We start from the raw sequence: 20,294 nt of genomic DNA on the forward strand, positions 1-20,294 counted from the left end.
CTATTTGGGAAAAAAAGGCTAAAATTTTAGACACTCTGACACATCATATACTGACATACACATATGTGCAGATAGCCAATCAGAATGTAGTGGAAAGTCCTGTCAGTTGTTGGCAATTTGACAAGCAATAAATATCAAACATCTCTGTAGGCAGAGCCTAGCACATACCCCAAAGAGCTATGCTCTCCACAATGGCAGAGTATTTTGGCATGCTACAAAAGATGGCTAAAATGATAGCTCTTCAAGGGTTCTTTAGTACAGACAATGGTTCTGTGTGGAACCATGAACACTCAAAGAACCATTTGCATGTTTAAATGGTTCTTCAGATTGATGGACAATGTGTTGCAGATGGTTCTATATAGAACCTTTGTGAAATGGGTTGTACATAGCACCAAACAGGGATCTGTTGTCTTTATGATGTCAAGTCTGTAGCCATAGAAATATATATCTCCTTATGTGGGTTCTGGTTTTTTAACCTGCAGTCCAGCTAGTTAACACATCAATTAACATACACACCTTTAACAGCACATAAAGTGTTTCCTTTTCTGTTTTCTTCTTATCTCCTATCTCATTTCTGGAGTGACCTAAGCCTTAACCTTTCAACACATTTCTCTCAGCACATTTACATATTTTTGAGCCTCTTCCTTACTATATTGAGCTTGGTTAAGACCGTTGGTTTGCTGTTTTGACAGTGTTTTGCTTCTGTGTCAAAACAGAATCAGTTATTACTTGTAACCTTAATAAAAACAATGTTATTATTCATGACCTCAATGAGTGTTCACCGAAGCAATGCAAGATAGTTGGTTCACTTCATCTTATTGTGAAAACCTTTGCTGTTGTTATAGGTGAAAGTAGATGTTATGAAATATACAACCCCAAAACCCCAAATATACAACAAAAATAGGATGCAATCATGTGCAAATCATTCAAACCCTATATTTTATTGAAAATAATACAAAAAAACAAAACATTAACTTTTGAAACAGAGAAATTTTTAATTATTTAATTTTAAATTCAATTCCAGCAACTCACCTATGCTGGCTTTTGAACTTTGTGGTGATAACAAGCCAGATTGTCTGTCTTTTTCTTTAGCCCATAGGATGCAGCATTCATAATATCCAAAAGGAATTTCAAATGATTGTCTAAATATAGGGCAATTTCCTTTTTGCCTAAGTCTATCTTAAATAAACTCAGGCCCAAAGAAAGTGGCAGCATTTCTGGATCCTGTTAGTATATTGTTTCTTCTTTGCATTGTAGAGTTTGGATTTGCATTTGTAGATTCGGTGATAACTTGTGTTCACGGACAGTGGTATTTAGAAGTGTTCCCGAGCCCATGCAGCGATTTCCACTACAGAATCACAGCTGTTTTAATGCAGTGCCTAATGAGGGCCTGAAAATCACAGCCAGCCAGGACCTGCTTTTGGCCTTGTCCGTTGCATACAGAGATTTCTGTGCATTCCCTGAATCTTTTAAAGATATGTATTGTGGATGATGAAGTCCTTACGTTCTTTGCTATTTTACATTCAGAAGTGGTTTCTTGAACTGTTGCACTTACCTGCACAGTCTTTCACAGAGTGGTGAACCCCTCCCCATCTGTACTCCTGAAAGGCTTAGCCTCTCTAAGATGCTCTTTTTATACCCAATCATGTTACTGACCTATTTCTAATTAAACTAATTATTTATGAGATGTTATTTCACTTGTTTTTTTTAACATTACACAAATTTACCACTTTTTTGTTGGTCCGTCCCAGGACATATTCCTGGCCTGATGCAAGCTGCCAAACTCAAAACTGCATAATGACTCTTCCTTAAAATTGCATAATAGGAATCTACCAGCCAAATAAGGGTGGGGGGAAAATCAGCTTTAATAGACAGCTACTCAGTTCAGGCACTATTTTCACAACTTTAAGAAAAAAAAAACATTTTCTTAAATGTGGCAACACATTTAATATTACAAAACCCTTTCAAAATACATGTCAAAACATTACCCAAATGCAAATTATAAGCTATAAAATGCTTGCACAAAATCTCAAAACTGAACTTGCTACCAGAAGTATTTTAAAATAGTTCTTTTAACTGTCTAGCTAAGTTAGAGCTGTGCACAATGGATAATTGTGTATAGCAAAGCAAAAAGCAAAGGATATAACAAATAATAGCAGTAATAAAATTACACTGATTATCTTCTGGAGTAAGAGGTAGTTCCTTTGTTGAAAGTGCAATTGTTGAGGCAATTTAAGAAAATGCCTTTTTATCTAGATCAAAGAGACTCTTGAATGCTAATCTACTTTGCAGCTTTTACTGATTTTCCTCCAGGATGCCATTGTTAATGCCATAGCAACGACAACTGATTTTTTTTCCACAAATGTACAATTACTTCTTTCATGAAAAAGCAGAAAAGTAAATTCAGTCGAAATCGAAACAAGAAGTAGTTCTGAAAGGCTAAATCAGAGGGGGGGAAGAAAGAGAACAAGAAAGCAAGAAGAGAAAGGAGAAGATCCCTTAATCTTCTTGTAGGCGCCTACCATGGAACATAAGAGCGCACTGTTGTGGAGCCAAGTCACAATGCCACTACAGAGCAGGGCCTGTCCCTAGGAGGCAGATGAAGAGATAAGAAAGAAGTGTGGAGAGAGCGAGCCAAAAAACCCTCCACAATAATAATTATCAACTGTTATAAAGGAGAGAAGGTTGCCAAGGCGACAAGAGTTGAGTTGCCTGAGCAATGGTTTCAATGAGGTGCTGTGAGAATCCCCTGGGATGCTCTCTGATGATACTGTCAGGTTCCACTAATAGCCACTGCAGAGGGGTTTTTTTTTTACCCCTAGAAGCTTTTCAGAAGTTCACACCAATCACTCATAAATTCCCATTGCTTCTGTCTTATGCTCCCGGGTTGGAAGAAACCCTCCAGGAGCCCCTGACATCTTGCCGGTTGCCTAACAAGTTGGGCGTGTGGTTAAATTGGATCGAACATCAGGTAAACACACACCATAACCCAAGGTTAATCAAACCAGACCCTAAGTAAAGAAAAGAGAGAGAGGTGCAGGCAAACAAGCTCTGGGATTTGGGGAAATAAGGTTCAGGAACAAATGTTCAGTTTCCCTCAGGCCCCCAAGCTGGTTACTGAGGACATCTTCCAGTGCCTGGGGCTGTGCTGGACCTGCACTCTTAGAAATAAAGGAGGCAAAAGGGGTTCATAAAAGAACCACCTCCAACAAACGATTCTTTAAAGAAGCATGTTGCAAACAACAGGTAAATATATGAAGAACCTTTTTAAACTGTAGCCTCTTAAACTCCTTGGAACCACCGGTGGTTCCAAAATGCACTTTGTCATATTCTTCATAACTTTCATATTTCATAAGCTACATTCAAAAGGTGGGTGTCATATGAGAACTGTAACTGTCTTCTTTCCAGTCAAATAGATGGGTCATGTAATTTTAAACCCTTATAATAGAAGAAGCTGAACTCACAATTTTTTTTTCTACTGAAAGTCGACCCATTTTTCCACAAATCTGGGCTATAAACCATAAACAGACGGCGTCTCTTCAGTGATCTGCCCTGTGAAAATGATTCTTTATAAAATAATCCAAAGAGCGTCTAAGATTTTTGGCTTTCAGCTGTAAATGGTAAACATATAGCTATGTGTGTATGATCATAAAACACATTTTCTGTTAATATGAGGGAAGCTTTTGCAAAAAAAAAATAAAAATTATTTAAATTTTATTTCATGCAGTTTACTGAATAATTTGCCTTATGATTTGATCATAACAGATGGACAAACCAAAATATACCCTGGAGAATAAGAGCTTAAGGACCCTTCACCTAATGTAAAGCTTCTTTATCGATTAAAGTTTTTTTTTTTCCTAGAAGTGTTCAAACTAAGAACCATCAGTAACCTTTACTTTAAAGAATGTGCTCCCTCACCTTCACCGTGCACATTCCATACTGCGGTTGAGTTAAGATGAAGGCTGACTGAATGAATTTGACTCATCTGTGTCCGCAAGACTGCGTTTGACGCCACGCACCTCAGAAACGCTCACTTTAAAACTCCATGCAATCAATTACACCACTTAATCTAAATTCAGAAGTATATCATAATTAGCATAAATCAGTCATGTGTGCAGTGGTCTGCTGGAAAAAAGTGTTCAAACTGCCAAAGCAAATGAAAGAAATTCAGTTCTGGCCACTAGGGGAGTGTCTCCTTCCAGTCAAATTAGTGTATGAGTATGAAAATGCCGAGATTGGAGCTGTGCACTAGTCAGAGTCTGGATCATAGAAGGCAGTCTTGTACTGCAAGACTGCTTCTGCTCATATTAATGGCATCAGCTCAGCAGAACAGATTTCCTGAAGTCTACTCTTTTCTGGATTTCTTGGCATGTGCTTTAAGATTCAAGGGTAGCCAGACTTATTCTCAAATCGATATCTGTTCTGTGGTCAAAAGCATATATATGTTACTACCAAGATGCATGTTCATCCACAAATAACATGTGCTATAAAGATCAGAGGCGACTTTATGGGACATTGTATGTCTCTTGAACGAGTGGCTATGCAGTCCACACACAAAGACACATACATAGCTGGACTCTTGGCACCCAAAGTCTGTATTTGGGTCATTAACATAAGTTTGGGTTATAATGTCAATGGCTAAATGTAACTAATTTTTGGGTTCCTTATTGATTGATAGACTGTCATTTCTCTACAATGCCCCATTTTACATAAAACCACTCAGTGTCTGTTTACATGGCGATCATTTAATTATGCAGAAATTTTGGAAAATTGGTAGACTTCCTCTTCTTCTAAGATGTGCTTTCAAAATGGGTATATATGTTATTGTTATCATATTAGCTGAGATGCTTTTTTGTGCAATTAAGGTCTATTAGCTTATGTCACTCACAGATGAGAAAGCAAATTATCACAAAATGAGCAGAAACAAAACACACATCTGGCACAATTTGTTTCTTCACAGTTTCAAAAAAAGCCTATGCTAAAACATTAAAAACTCTAAAACCCCTGCAACTTATGTAAGCAGATTTTAGAAAAGAACCCTAAGAAAACTTCCCAATTTTCATCCTTGGATGAGTTCTGGCCTGATTCTGGCTGGGTCCCTGGCCCAGATCTAGCCCAGATCTGGCCCATATACTGTAAAACAAGAAGGACGAATTGATCCGGCCCAGATGAGGCCCACACACTATAAAATATAAAAAATATAAAAATATGAAAGTACAACCAATGGATGTGGCCCGACTCTGGCCCATATACTGTAAAGTGAGTAGAACCAAGGGATCTGGCCCAGCTCTGGCCCATGTACTGTAATGTGTGTAAGTTGAACAGCTGTGGTCCAGATCTGGCCCACATACTGTAAAAAGTAACTATATTTAAAAGGTTGTGGGCCAGATCTGGCTCATTTACGGGATGCAGTTACAGCTGACTACCCACCTTGGTCCCCAGACCAGAAGTGGCCCTGCAGGACATGCAAAACATAAGTAATATTTCTTCCTAATAATCAATAGGTGTTGACAAAGGCCATTTCAGAATGAAAACTCAATGTTGGTTTTGGTTAAATGAATAAAACACAAAGCTTCACCTCTGTGATCGGTCATTATCTGCAATGTGTACATCTTCTAGAACATATACAGCTGCTCGTTCCGCAGACCCTCTGCCTTTTGTCAAAGAGTGTAACATTTTCCACATTCATAAACACATTTCTCACAGTATTTCTGCATTCATTTTAAACAGGGGTGGATGAAAGATTCTTGAGCCAAGTGGAGACACCACTGAAATAGAGGCTAAATCTATATCTTTCTTGGAGCACTGTTTCAGTGGGTTTAGAATGTAATTGACATTTTATTTTAGATCAGCGATGACAAAAATGTCTGAAGTATTATTTTATTATTTTATTATATTATTATCTTTATAATATTATAAGCAGTCTGTGGAATGAACAGTCATGTATGTCCCTAAAACACAGGTGTCAACCCATTCAGTGTCTTAATAAACATACATTCCTGAGATCAAGCCAACTGTGTATGTGACACTATTTTGCAATTTAACTTGATCAACAGCTACTTTTTCTGATTCTCTATGCAATAATGAATTTTTTTAGTACACAAATACAAAACTGGACAATCTGCTGTATCACAAATGATTTAAATGCATGATGTTATTCTATATTATATTAAACATGGACCCTTTCCAGGATTTGCATTGGATCCCAGTTCAGTAAGAGGTGGGTTTAGGAACCGGCTCCATCATGAGCTTACGTGGGTATATTATGATCATTTTGCTTCGTTTTTGTATACATTCATTTTTACCAGTGCAGAATCCCTTAAACCAAACAAAAAGCAAAAACATTTCAAATGTATTCAGATTGTTTACTGTGTATCAAAGTAGAAAAAATACTGATGCACAAAAGCAAACACACAATGGTTAATGAATACACAAGATAAAACAAGCATAGCATGGTTTTTGTTAATTACATAATGTATAGTAACGCAATAAATAATCTAAATAATAAGGTTGTGGGCGGCACGGTGGCGTGGTGGGTAGCGCTGTCGCCTCACAGCGAGGAGGGTCTGGGTTCTGGGCGACCAGGGTCCTCTCTGTATGGAGTTTGCAAGTTCTCCCCGTGTCTGCATGGGTTTCCTCCGGGTTCTCCGGTTTCCTCCCACAGTCCAAAGACATGCAGTCAGGCCAATTGGACATGCTAAATTACTCCTGGGTGTGAGTGACTGTCTGTGTCTGTCTGTTTGCCCTGCGATGGACTGGCGACCTGTCCAGGGTGTATCCTGCCTTCCGCCCGAAGACTGCTGGGATAGGCTCCAGCACCCCCCCCGCCCCTGTTGGAAAAGTGGCTTGGAAAATGGATGGATGGATAATAAGGTTGAAGATAATGACAGGCATTCAGTGAGGAAAAGCATTCAGCCATCATTTACTTCTTTAACTGACTTCCAGATAACAGTTTTTGTGTTACACCGTTCAACAAATCCCTTTATCTGACTATCTGGGGCAACACCACTATCAGCATTTTCAACAGGACCCTCTACAGACTGAATAATTCAAAATATTTATTCTCACTGAACTAAACTTACACACCACAAATCATGTTACAGTATTTGCATGTGATTTAAAGTATATTACTTACCCTCTTACTATTCTTTGTCTTCTTGAAGAGAATTTGTCTTCTCCTCAGCCCCAGCAGCTATCTTGCCATTTGACAATGATGCACTTGGGTGGGAAAATTCATTAAATGTGGGTTTTAACCTGTACAGCGAGTGTCAGCTGTTTTCTGTAACTTCAGTAATAGGCCACTTATGATACGCCAGACTTGGGCCGAAAATACTGAGACGCAAATGAACGAGCACTGGTCTGTTACAGCATTAAGGTGCGGCCCTCTTCCTTTATCCACACTGTTGGGCCACAACAATTATGCCACAATCGGCCCTTAAAAGTAGATATGAATTAAAACCATACACAGCTGTTCAGCATCTGGCCCAATTCTGGCCCACATGCTTAATATCCCACAGCCAAAACGTATATATAACATATATAAGCCAGAATCAGCCCAGAACGTTTTGCTATTCCAGCGGGCCACTTATGACATGTCAGACTTGGGCCTAAAGTACTGAGGTGTAAATCAACCAAGCAGGAATCTGCTGCAACTTAATTGTGCTGTGACCCTTTTCCATCAACCACATTGTTGAGCCACGGCACACACACCAGAATTGGCCGTTAAATGTAAATATGAGTCAAAACCTTACACAGCTGTCCAGCATCTGGCCCAGTTGTGGCCCACATGCCTAATATCCACCCTGAAGTCAACCAACACTCGAGGATATAAGCCAGAATCGGCCCAAATCTGCTATCTGGGTTGTAAAGAAAAAAAGAAGTGTAAACAACAAAAAGCAAAACAATAAAAAACGAGATACTGGTCCTCCACTGGGTTTACACAGCTATGTGGATAAATGCTTAGTAAAGTGGCAGAAACCGATACATTTCTGAGTTTCAGGGGATAAAACGTGTCTCTCTAATCGTGTAATCACCCTCTTCACTGACCACTGGCACCACGTCTTCACTCCAGCGTTGGTCTCATCAAGCCCGCCTTAGATTCTCTGATCAACTTTGTCGTGTTTGAAACGGCAGTAAGGCGAGGAGGAGAGGCAGCTGAGGAGGAAGTCCAGCTGTATCAGTAAACAGGAAGGAGAGCGATAAGTTGACACCAGCTCCTCGGGCTAACTGACGCCGCCGTCCAGCGCTGAGTTTTCAGGTCCCCTCGCTTTTTCACGCACGGGTTGTTGGGCTGTGTTTTTGTTTTTGTTGTTTTTTTTACCGTCATCGTATAAACACGCTCGTCCTTCAACGAATTTAAAGCGAAGTTGCTCTTTTAACGTTGATAAATTGGCGGCGAGTCTGCGAAGCGCTTTCTCCTCAGGTGCTGCATTGAGGCGAGAGTCTCGCGCTGCTCAGTAAACACGCGCGGGGAGGGAGTCAGACCCTCACAGTGGAGAGAGAGAGACCCTCACGGTCGAACTGAGAGAGAGAGAGAGAGAGAGAGAGAGAGGGGGGGAGAGTGTGTATGTGTGTGTGCGCTTAGCGACGTCGGCTCAGAGCTGGTTGAGATTTCAACTCGCCAACACGGCAAGAGGCTGTTCGTTCGTCATCTCGAGCTGAAGCTGCTGAAAATGCTTCTCAAATCCGTCTGTTTGCTTGGATTGCTGGTCTGCGGCAGCCAAGGTAAGATAAGCGGAACAAGTTTGGCTTGTAGCCCACCTTTCCCCCCCTTGCTCCATGTCTTCGGTTAGGAGGAAGAAGGAGGGATGTGGTGGATATCTGGATGGCAGGCGCCGGAGGAGAGCCCCGTAGAGTCTTAGGGCAAAGGACTGCTTTGCTGGTACTTGGAAGTTGAGGCACGTCCTTCTCAGGGAAATGTATGGGTTTGCTGTGGCTTTAGAGGGGGTGTGCATGTGGGTAGACTCACCCAACACTGGCATTTACATGATGGATATACAGACAGTGACTTTTCCACGTCTTTAAGTCACATTCATTTCCATTGCCAAGTACTGCAGAGTGTTACTGATGACAACATAAACTGAGGCTGTTCTTTTCTTACGTGGAGATGTGGATTAGAGCGGACCGTGGTGTAGTTAGTAATGCATGGGCAATGCATTCAGGAGGCTGGTCTTGCAAAATTGACTGATGTTGTGAGTTATGGTTTATTCCCGCTACTTAACAAGTTGGTGTTATACTCTGTTGGTCAACAAAAAGATACATACACGTTTCAAAGAAACACACAAGCGTTCCTTGTCTGAGATGTAAAGACTCCTAAGAAATGAATGGAAGGTTCTCACTACACCACAATCACTCCCACTGTTTTTGTGGAGAAGGATGTTGCCCGAGAGGCATCTGGTGAGATTCCAGAGGTCGGGATACTTTTGTAAGGTTGTCTTGCTTCTAAATCAGCTGTCCAAGCATCTTTGCCATCCTCAGTCGGATGCACTTATTTGAGGTTCTCGGGGGTCTGTGAAAGATGTTTGTTCAGATGCAAATCCAGTTCCTTTGGTAGAACAACAGGTGGTGGTAGAGTGCTGCACATTGATTCAAAGGGGTGGGAGTACAGCTGATTGCCAGAGTGCAGTGCAATCAGTCTTCTTGTCTGGAAAAGCAAACGGAACAAGCCACAAGTTTATGTCACAAGTTCAGGTTCATTTTAAAATGCAGGAACCGAGGTATGTGAAATGTGCTCGGTGTAGTTATTTGGTAGCATGCTTGCCACCAAACAGCTATAGTTCTGATAAAAGTCTGATCAGAGTTTTTATTCCGAAAGTTCAGTTCAGTTTCAAATGGGACAAGATGTGAATCTTGTAAAATCTTGTATTCCTGCACAAGCTTGAAAGCAGTGGCTGTTTTCTGAGAGCCGTTCCTGGAACATTGTTAACTGAAACAGATCCAAAGCTGTACGTTTTGCCACGTTCGTTCATCAGTTTACGATACGTACAAACCACTGTCAGTGGAATTACCACCTCATATCATATACGTAAATGTTGCATTAGAACTAAACCACCCAACATTTGAATGAATGATCATTTGAGTGCATTCAGAAAGTAATGTGTAAAGCAGTTTTGCATTAAGAAAAGAATGGTGTGGTTAGGACTCAGCACAGTATGTGTGACCGTTTGTTACCTGTGCACAGTCCTTGGCCGAAGCCTTGTTTCATTCTATGCTTCCCTTCTGTTGACTGTATGTGGGACAGAGCGACTGAAACTGTTTGTACTCAGTAGATGTGATTGACATTAAGGTCACAATGCATTTTGTGCAAGTATTCAAAGTTAGCAGTTCACTGCTGTGTTTTAAAGCTGATTTTACTTTGGCTGCTGTGATTGACGGGCGATTTTAGTGCCTTTTTCATAGAGCAAAGAACAGTCTGTCATTGTTTCCCACTTAGTGTCACGCACCAGAATTCTGCCTGTCGTCAAAGAGTCTAATGCATTTTGCTGCTTGACCTGACCAAGAACCGCCTGGAAAGGGCCTTTTGACTAATGAGTCGCAGATTCTTGTTTTTTTTTTAAGCATGTTAAACATTTTTAAAACCCAGCTACAGCAAAAACAGACCCATTAGAAACAAAGTGGTGTGCGTTGGGAGACGCACCCAAAGATATCTCACTTACCAGCTTCTAAACGCTTCAGAGAAAACACTTGAATAAATGTCAAAGATGCCATGAACCTATATCTTGCTCCGAAACACTCGGCAGAGCATGCAGAATGGATAAGTGTGTTTCCCATCAGGCAAGCTAAAACTGGAGCAAGGAAGTGCATCAGCATGCATTTGTGCATAGCAATCACAATGGAACTGACAAATTTCCACTAGATGTGGCCAGCTCAGTGTTCTCTACACACCTGCGGGTGGTGCATCTGAGCCTGAGACTATTTCCTGTTTGACTTTTTACTGAATGCTTCTGTCACTCGGTGGCCCACTCCGCGTCCAACTAATACGCCCAGCACCAGTCGGATCACATATGGACAACTTCTTTTTCCTCACTTTTATTGGCGTGCCATTAAAACACAGTTAATGCTTTAAATCTTTCACTCTCCAGTTCATACATGGGAGCCAAGCTGCCTACAGGGCGGCTAATGTGGACAAAAGGTAATTAACACACATCTGCCTTAAAGGCACAGAGACAAAAACAATATATTAAATGATAAGGGATAAAAAAAAGTTTGGAAAGGGTATACATATATCATAAGTGCACCTGAGGCAAAAAAATACAAGAGAAATGTAATGTAAGAGAAATGTGGTTTAAAGTACAGTATAAATCATTCATTTTTATATATATATATATATATATATATATATATAGCTTTTATATATATATATATATATATATATATATATATATATATATATATATATATATATATATATATATATATATATGTATATGTATAAAATGACTTATTGACTAGATATGGGCATCAGGTCTGCTTAGTAAAGTGAATGATCCATAATCCTTACTTTACCTCATGGTTTTCTCTTTTGTATTGGAACAGAGAAAAGCATCACATCTTCTGTCTGCTTCATGGTTTGGTGCTCTGCCTCTCAGCTGGTTTGAGAGTATACTGTCATGGCACCTCCTTGTGGTTTGAAAAATGACTATAATCCACAAGGTGGTTGTTTATTAAAGGTCTTACCTGTGTTCTTGTAATAGGTTCCTAAATGGTCCTTGGCTTGGATGTGCAGCTCCAGGAAAACCTTTAATTGGCAAATAATCTTTACATTCTGTGAAGGTTTCTCACGCATCTCATTTACAAAAATGTCACTTTAAAGAACCATTGAAAGGTTCTTTGGGGTACTTTTTAAAGCATGTCGTAGATTTGTTCATAAAGCTTCATTAAATGGCAAGGCTAAATTTAGGACATCCTGAAAGCCACATTCATGGGTTTGTTGTTCAACACGCTTATGTAAATGCAGTATGATACAGTGGGCATGCATAGCTTTAGTTAATCTGCTGTTGTTTTCTTTGATTAGAAAGACATATGTTTCATAAACCGTGGAGTGTATTAGTGGAAGATAAATTGCTTATTTGCATGCCTGCAGGATTCTTGTTAATAAGGGTGCACATATGAAAGGATTTGCTTTTTGAATTCCTAGCAAGTAAGACTAGAAGATATTGATTTTGTCAGTTTTTGGACTGTAATAGGAAGCATTACTCCAAACAGTATGTCTGTTTTTAGCTTGCGATCAAGGAACTCCCTGTGACTGGAGTAAGGCAGCTAAGTCTAGGCATACACTAAAGAAACTTAACATGTTGTGTTTGGACTTTTTTATGCGAAAATAAAAGACCAAAAATGTGATGATGTTAGCTGTGTACTTCTTATAAATATTGTGACATTCCAAACATACTATCAAGGCAGCGCTGATTAGCTGATTTGTTTCTAAGGAGACCCCTCAGTCATCTTCAGTGGCAGCTTATCATGTGTAAGCTTATCGTGTGATAGAGAAAAAAATCAGTGGATTGTGCTGCTCTTTCCGTCTGGCTGTGTTTATTTTCACTCACATGTACTGAAAGTCCTTGCAGGTCAGTGATGTGGACTATGAAGGATGTCTGGTCAACTGAGCTGCATGTCATGGTGGTTGGAATACTGGGACGTTGAAGGCATCCTGATAAGCTCTAAATAAGGTTATGTGGTTTGTGCTAACATTAGTGGTTATGTGGAAACCATAGCCTTGACTATTCATTGGAAGGGATCACAAGGGATCCGGTAGTCAAGGTGTGGGGCCAAAGGTCATGGAACATCATTGATTGTACATTTAGCACTGTCAACTTGATTCACTGCCTTAGATTTAATTGTCCGCAGAAGTATGGATTGAAAGATTGTGAAAGATTGATATACATACAAGCATGACAGAATTGGTATTCCTCCAAGAACATTGTTTAACCATAAAGATTTAGCATATGTGCATTACAGCAGTGGTCATCAACCCTGTGCCTGGAGATCCATCTTCCTGCAGAAGATTAACACCAACCCTAATTGACCACACTTAATACATCTAACTAAGTCCTTGGCTGTGTATGAAATAGCATACTGTGTACTGTATACTGCATACCATATATATATATATATATATATATATATATATATATATATATATATATATATATATATATATATATATATATATATATATATATATATATACATATTGTTAGCCCGCTTTTACCCTGTTCTTGGGTCATTGGGCAGGACCCCCATGGACCCTCACAGAGCAGGTACTATTTTAGTGGTGGATCATTCTCAGCGCTGCAGTAACACTGACGTGGTGATAGTGTGTTAGTGTGTGTTGCGCTGGTATGAATGGATCAGACACAGCAGTGCTGCTGCACTTTTTAAAACACCTCACTGTCACTGCTGTCCACCAACCAAAAATATTCAGCCAAGAGCGTCCTGTGGGCAGTGTCCTGTGAGTGTGAGTGAGTGTCCTCACTCCCTTTTGTGTGAGATAGCTGCTAATGTTTCTTGATGCTTTACGTTGTTTTTTTTGAGTTCCCGCAGCTTGGTGAAGTGAATTATGTGCTCAGTGGCTCTTGGCACAGGCCATCCAGCACTGTGTTAAGTGCCATAATTAAGAGATTTCTCTGAATTGCAAGGGGGAATGTCAGCAGCAGGAGTGTTAAAAGATTTATGCAATGGAGCGGGAGCGTGCTGGTTGTGGAGAGAGTGTGCCTCCACAGAGACACACATACACACGACCTGGAGACCGGAGACGAGCTCTGAGCAGAACGTATCTCAATGGTCGAGTGTGCAAGCGGCAAATGGATGCATGTGCGCACACACACACACACACACACACACACACACACACATATATATATATATATATATATGAGCATATATATATATATATATATATATATATATATATATATATATATATATGCTTTCATCCACTGAGCCACTCAAATCATGTCCATATTATGGATGTGCACGGGTTCTTGAGTACTCGGTTAACCATTTGAGGTGCCAGTATTCAAATACTGAAATCACTCTTCAGTTGCTGGTTTCATTTCATTGCAGTGAACTGGAAAAATAAACAGGATAATGATTCATTAATACACTGATGTTATCTTTTAACAGGTCAGTAAATGTTATAGCTTTCCATATATAATCATCCAAATTCTGGACCATGACCCAGTAACGCTCCTGTGGCTAAATGCAATCAAACCCTCACAGCAAGCAGCAAAGGGAGACAAACTCCAAATTGATATTCTTAATTTCAGAAGAAATGCTGGATGAGCTTCTACAGACTCTTGTACGTGTACATTGTTGCTGGAAAAACAAGTATCTCCAAAGTAGTAACTTTACAGGAGATGGCAAAAATGTTTTTTAGTGTAAGTTAATGGAAAAAGTTTTAATCTCAGCAATTTTGAAGCATTTCTGTTGGTCCAGTCATTACGAAATGTTCATGATTTCAAGGCTTCAGAAGTGCTGAAGTGCAGAAAGGAAAACATCGCAAAAAATGGAGATGCATGTTTTTCAATGGACAGCGATGATATGTAAAGAACTGTTATTAATATGATGTAAGACAGTAGTGATGCACCGATAACACTTTTTCCTTTCCGGTACTGATATCCTGATGGACCAGTTGGTCAGAGTCAGACCTTTACTGTGGTGAATGGCACTTTTTGTTACTGTACCCTGCTCGGTAAAGCTAAGCATTAAGTTAGCTAATCAGGTCACCGATCCTGATTCCACTGAACCATTTCATTTTACCTTTCTGTCATCGGCTGGGGAAAAAAGACCTTACGTAGAAGATGACGAGTCTTTCTCAGAGTCCAGTGTGACGCTGGTTAGCTCTGTTAGCTTATCTGAAGAGTCAGCATCTGTTACTCTCCTAACAGGAAAACCTCATGTGCTTTTATCTGAACATCTGGTGAAAAACTCTAATTATAAGTAATAGTCAGACACGGTATAAGAGGATTCCCCTGTGGTTGTGTTTGCTCTTCATCGCTCTTATTTTCTGTCCTTCTTCACTTTTTAAAAGCTAAACCCAAAAGAGGGTTTGATAATTCAGTTTTAGTAGATGAAGAAAAAAAAAACTGAATCTGTGTCAAAAGCTGTTTTTCACTTCATTTCCCTGACCACTTATTCAGCTCTGCACAGGTAAAGAAGCATTTTGTCAGAGCATTTATGGTGTATATATATTTTTTGCTTTTCATAAACAGATCCACCAACAGCCTACACAAGTTTTGATTAACGGCTCAGTCGCTGTACGTAGGAGGCAGCATTTCAGATCTTACAGAATCTACCATTTTGCAGACTCGTTTATTCTAAACATTTCTTCCACAAGTAGTGGTTTATGCCATTTAGGCTCTTCTCTTGCAATAATTATTGGAAGCTGCAGATGGTGCAGCATCAAACACTAATATACCGCTCACAAGAAAATAAAGGTGCCACATTGAACCCATAAGGGTTCTTTGGAACGGTGACGCTGCAGAACCAGTTTTTGCTACTTGAAGAACATTTTAGTGGATGGTCCTAAGTGTAAGATGTGTGAGGAACCTTTTATCACACAATCTAAAGGTTCTCTACAAACTAGAGTTCTTTATGACAACTGAATGTCTGAGCCAATAAACATTAAAACATTTTCTTTTTAAAACTTTTTGGAGAATTAATCGAATAACCAACAGCACTGCCTGATTAACCAAGTGGGAGGTACAAATAAATAATGCAGTAAACACCAAATGAGCAAAGCTCCACTTACAAAAACGAATATAGATATAAATATTTTAAAACATTTATTTATTTATTTGTGGGGGGTTTTTTTTGGATTGTTTCTCATGAGTTACATTGATACCAAGCATTATGCATGTGTGATCATATACATAGCTCATAATGTCCTCAGCTTTTCAGTCAATGTATCAGAGTATTAAACATTATGTGGTGATCGGACGAATTAATCATTTATGAATGCCAAAGGTTTTATTGGTAGCTAAATTGATTGTCATGCAAATGACCATTCTATTAGAGCTTTTATGTCTGTTTTAAAACACGTTTTTTCTAAACGGTCAAACATAAAAAATGGACTTACCTGGACAATAACAAACCATGCGAAGCCTTTCAAAGATTGTAAAACATTTAATTGGAAAAAACAACCAAGAAAGCTTTTAAAGGCCTCATTAAATACTATATTTTACTGTAGGAGAAATTATGCAGTGTTATAAAATATGCAGGCACATTGTGGTTTGTACATTTTGGCAAATTGTTTTGACCGATAACCAACCAGCCAGAAATAATTCCTAAAATCAAGGGTCCGTTCAGAATATCATTTGTAAACTGGTTAGCTCTGGATCTGAAGTCTGATTGGCTGAGTTGTGTTCAGAGCCATTGTAAAACACACCAGTGCACATATCAAATCTGTATTAATCCACTGAGATATTAAAACATACTACTGATAGGTGGGGCCAGGCCCAAGTATGTATTACAGTATGTATACGAACATATAAACACCCAGAGAGCATATTAAACATACCCTACCTAAATGCCATGATGGGGGCTAGCTTTAGCTTGTAGCTCAGTAGCTCTTTAAAGCCATTGTCTTCCATCATGACCTTCACTGTAATTTTTCACCCCCATGGACAAAGTATTTGTTTGTAGATCTGGGCGTGATACAAAATCACAATACAGTGTGATGCAAGGATTCAGTGCTTTACACAAGCTGTGCACGAGCTTTTCTATTTTTTACATCAGATAAGACGGAGTGGACAAAAAGTCCCAGTGGCACTACATTTAAAAAATACTTTTAAAAATGTGAGTACCATGATTTTATTTAGTGGTTCATAAATTGCACTGCACTAAATCCAACTAAACCAGATCAGTTATGCTCCCATTGTAATGAAAAAAAGCAGTTGTTTATTGTTCTAGAAGTACTGACGATATTCACATTATGCCCAGAAAAGCATACGGCAACATCATTCATCATAATTACACTAAATATGGTTACCTTGCCCACCCTAGTTTTTCTCTGTCTATCTTTTGACAGATATAGAGATAGAGAGACGAATGCAAAGTGGTGCATATCATTATTCCTGTAGAAAAATACCTTGCATCCCCAGAAGCAACGTTTTGAATCAGGTTTAAATCTATTCCTGTCCCGGACTTTTGTGTGGGCCTATCACAGTGATGCTCTCCCTTGAAATGTATTGACTCATCAGGGCTTTATGTCTCATCACTCCCTCACCAGCCCAACTGCAAGTCAAGTCATGGAAACCTCTTTAATAGCTACAGCAGGGATAGTAGGGGGGGTGTCAGCAGCTTGGGACGACAGAGCACCACAGATCCACAGACAGCTGCAAGTGGGCGTCGTAGCATGGCCAGGCAGGCCTTCAAACAAGCACACCCAGGCTGAAGGGACTACCAGTCTTTTCAATGCTCCCTCACTCTCACTCCCACCGCTTCTCGCTCACCCAGACCTGCCGGAGCTTTCATGGACCATCCGAGGCATGAATAAATTGTGCAATCGGGGACATGGCCTGGCTCGAGACGTCCTGAAAAAAGTTGGTCCTGGATGACCCAGTTTGACTGCTACTTGCGATATTAATAACTCTTCCAAACTGCCGCCTTATAGCAACAAAGTTTCAGACCCTTAGACGTAGCAGCAAAGTGGTCATTGAAAGATTGAAAGATCTGTCGACCGTAGAGGAAGCCAAGCAGTCTTCATTTAAAGAAATGGAAAGGTGAATTTTTTGAAGCTAGTCATGCTGAATTCATTGCATAAATTGTCCTGACATGTCGAATTGAGAAGAAGCGGTGGCTCTCTAGGCATGCACTGAGCACTGAGCAGGATTTTTTATGCTCTTCTGCAAAACCACCTATTTCTTTAACACTGTGTCATTAGGCCCAGCAAGGCTTTTCATTCTGTGTTGCATTATTAAGACTGAGCGTGTGACTAATGGCAATAATAATAACAGCTGTGGGTAGACAGTAATGAGGGTGGTGTAGGGTCTTCATTGATTTCCCCTTCACTTTATCATACTGCTGGGGCTCCCATGGTAAAAATAACTCTGGCAGAATGTGTAATACCGACGACAAAGGCCTATGATGAATACCATACACTGTCAGACAAACAAGCTTGAACAAGCTTTTAAACTATTTGGCAAGTTACTATTTATTACTGATCCACAACCGATTCTGCTGTTTTTATTTTATTTTTTCAAATGGCAAAGGTGCTCTGAACTGTTATTCTCTGGGGAGAAAAACAACAATCATAGCTTATGGAACAGAGTTGGCCCAGGGCTTGTCAACAGTGCATGCTCGACAGCCACTGTTGTGCAGTTTGTGGAGCGATACAAGAACTGTGAAATGTACGGAATATGTATGGTTGGGTGGACAAAAAAGTAAGTATTAGGTCCTAAAAATATATATTGGCCCACATCATATGTCTGTGATTTATCAGTATTGATAAAACATCAATATTTATTGGCTCATTTTGCACTGCAACAAACCTTCTGGTGTGAGAAAAGCTGTTTACTTCATGGAGACTGCCAGGCTGATCACCACCTGTGATAAGCTATACATCGTCACCGTTGAAACAAAAAAACTCGTAAAAAGGTAAATTTACAGTAGAATAAAAAAAAAACAGTTAACTTTCATTTCCCTCCTTCATATTTCACTGCATGTTAATGTAATAATGTTATTTTATTTTATCTCTTAAATTAATAATTTTACATGCATATTTCTTGCATATTGAAGCAGCAACCAATCAACACATTGCTAACAGCTTTGCACTCGAGTCTTGAAGATATAATTTTATTCTTCCCTGAAATTGTTGTTGTTAACATGACTTAATACATGCAATTAAGGGTGTTACATCATCAAAAGGAAGCTGATTTCAGCAAAAACCGGAGGTGTGAAAGCATTAATAAATCAGAAGTGATCTACATCATTACCTTTCGGCTGGCATCGTTGAATACGCTTTGATTTGAGCATAATGGACACACATCGCAGACTTGTTGGAGGAGTATGGAACAGATGGTGCTGGGGAGATGTATTTGAAGTATGATCATTAGTTCTATTAGTGCTTTTCTCTCTTTCCCCAATATAGTCGTTTCTTGTCATATCGTCTTGCTCTCACTCACTCTTTCTGTCTGTAAAGGAAGCTGGAAGTGCAAGAATCAAGGTACTGCCTTGACCAAAATGGAAATGAAACTTTTCCTATTCCTTGACCAATGACACTGTGCTGATTCTCAATTTTTATGTTTATAGTGTTCTATCCACTGGCAGTTCAACAAAACTATAACAATTACACTTTGTAGATATTAAACAGTACCTAGGGGAAAAATTTTATATATATATATAATGCATTTATAAACTTATGAAATATCTTGTTTCTGGTCCAGTGGGTACTACCCGAGATAAGAATAGCATTGTGTAATTTGGATTATTAGTTATTTCTCACATGTAGCTTGTTTTATCAGGCTTTATTTCTGTTAAAAGTACAGATTATAAGTTTTCAGTTAATACCATATTTGTACACATGAAGGGGTAGTGGGGTCTGCACCCAGATGTTGCAAACAGGTAAAATGTCGCGACGGCTGTCTAGCGCCTACCTCATGACTCCGATACAGGGACATCCTGGCTGGTTCATAGCTCCATATACTGAGGAGCACATTGCACGTTGTTTTGTTCAGACGTCTTCGTCCTAGCGTGAGGTGGCCAGTCTGTTGTTCTAAGAATGGCAGCAACTTTTTTTGATTGATCTGTAAATGTTTATTTATTTTTGTCTATTTTCTTTTCTCAGTAAGGGCTTCTTCTCAGTTACACAAGCTCTCAGACGGATGGACAAAAGTAATCATTTCGGAGGTTTAAAAATGTGCTGCATAAGAATAAAAGGCATTGTACATTATATAGTTTCTTGTTCCTTCGTCTGTATAAGATGTTTTTTTCTAATGGAATTTAACTGTTACCTTTTAACACTTTAAAATCACAGATTTATTACTTCTTAAGTCTTATTAATCAGTAACTACATGGAAACCAGTGCAAACTGGCCGAGTTGTTCTTAATTTATAGAACGGTGTAAAACAAAATGAATCTTCCTCTCCATTTATTATTAATATTATTATATGTGGAATTTTAATTATACTGCTGCTTATAAAAGCTCAAATGTCAGATTTTGGGCCAGTTTTTTTTTTTATTATTATTAACGATTGCTGACAGCTACCCAATCCCTATTTTTGAGTAGACTATAGTAGTCCAGCTTCCATTGTCATGTCCAGTTGAGTGAGAATGGTTATGATATATTTTCATTCGTC

General features: G+C 39.3%; 1 protein-coding gene across 3 annotated transcripts in view; it reads left to right on the plus strand.

Moving 5' to 3' along the window:
• The first annotated feature begins 8,563 nt into the window (after nt 1–8,563).
• zgc:152904 (uncharacterized protein LOC767777 homolog) overlaps nt 8,564–20,294 on the plus strand; it is a 450,981-nt gene continuing 439,250 nt past the window's right edge. For all 3 annotated transcript variants that reach the window (XM_017701911.2, XM_017701913.2, XM_017701912.2), the window contains exon 1: nt 8,564–8,724. In XM_017701911.2, coding sequence (XP_017557400.1) covers nt 8,673–8,724 — 52 coding nt within the window. In that variant the 5' untranslated portion in view covers nt 8,564–8,672. The remainder of the gene's footprint in view (nt 8,725–20,294) is intronic.

This window comes from Pygocentrus nattereri, chromosome 12 (genome assembly GCF_015220715.1).
Source record: "Pygocentrus nattereri isolate fPygNat1 chromosome 12, fPygNat1.pri, whole genome shotgun sequence".
NCBI classification, from domain to species: Eukaryota; Metazoa; Chordata; class Actinopteri; order Characiformes; family Serrasalmidae; genus Pygocentrus; species Pygocentrus nattereri.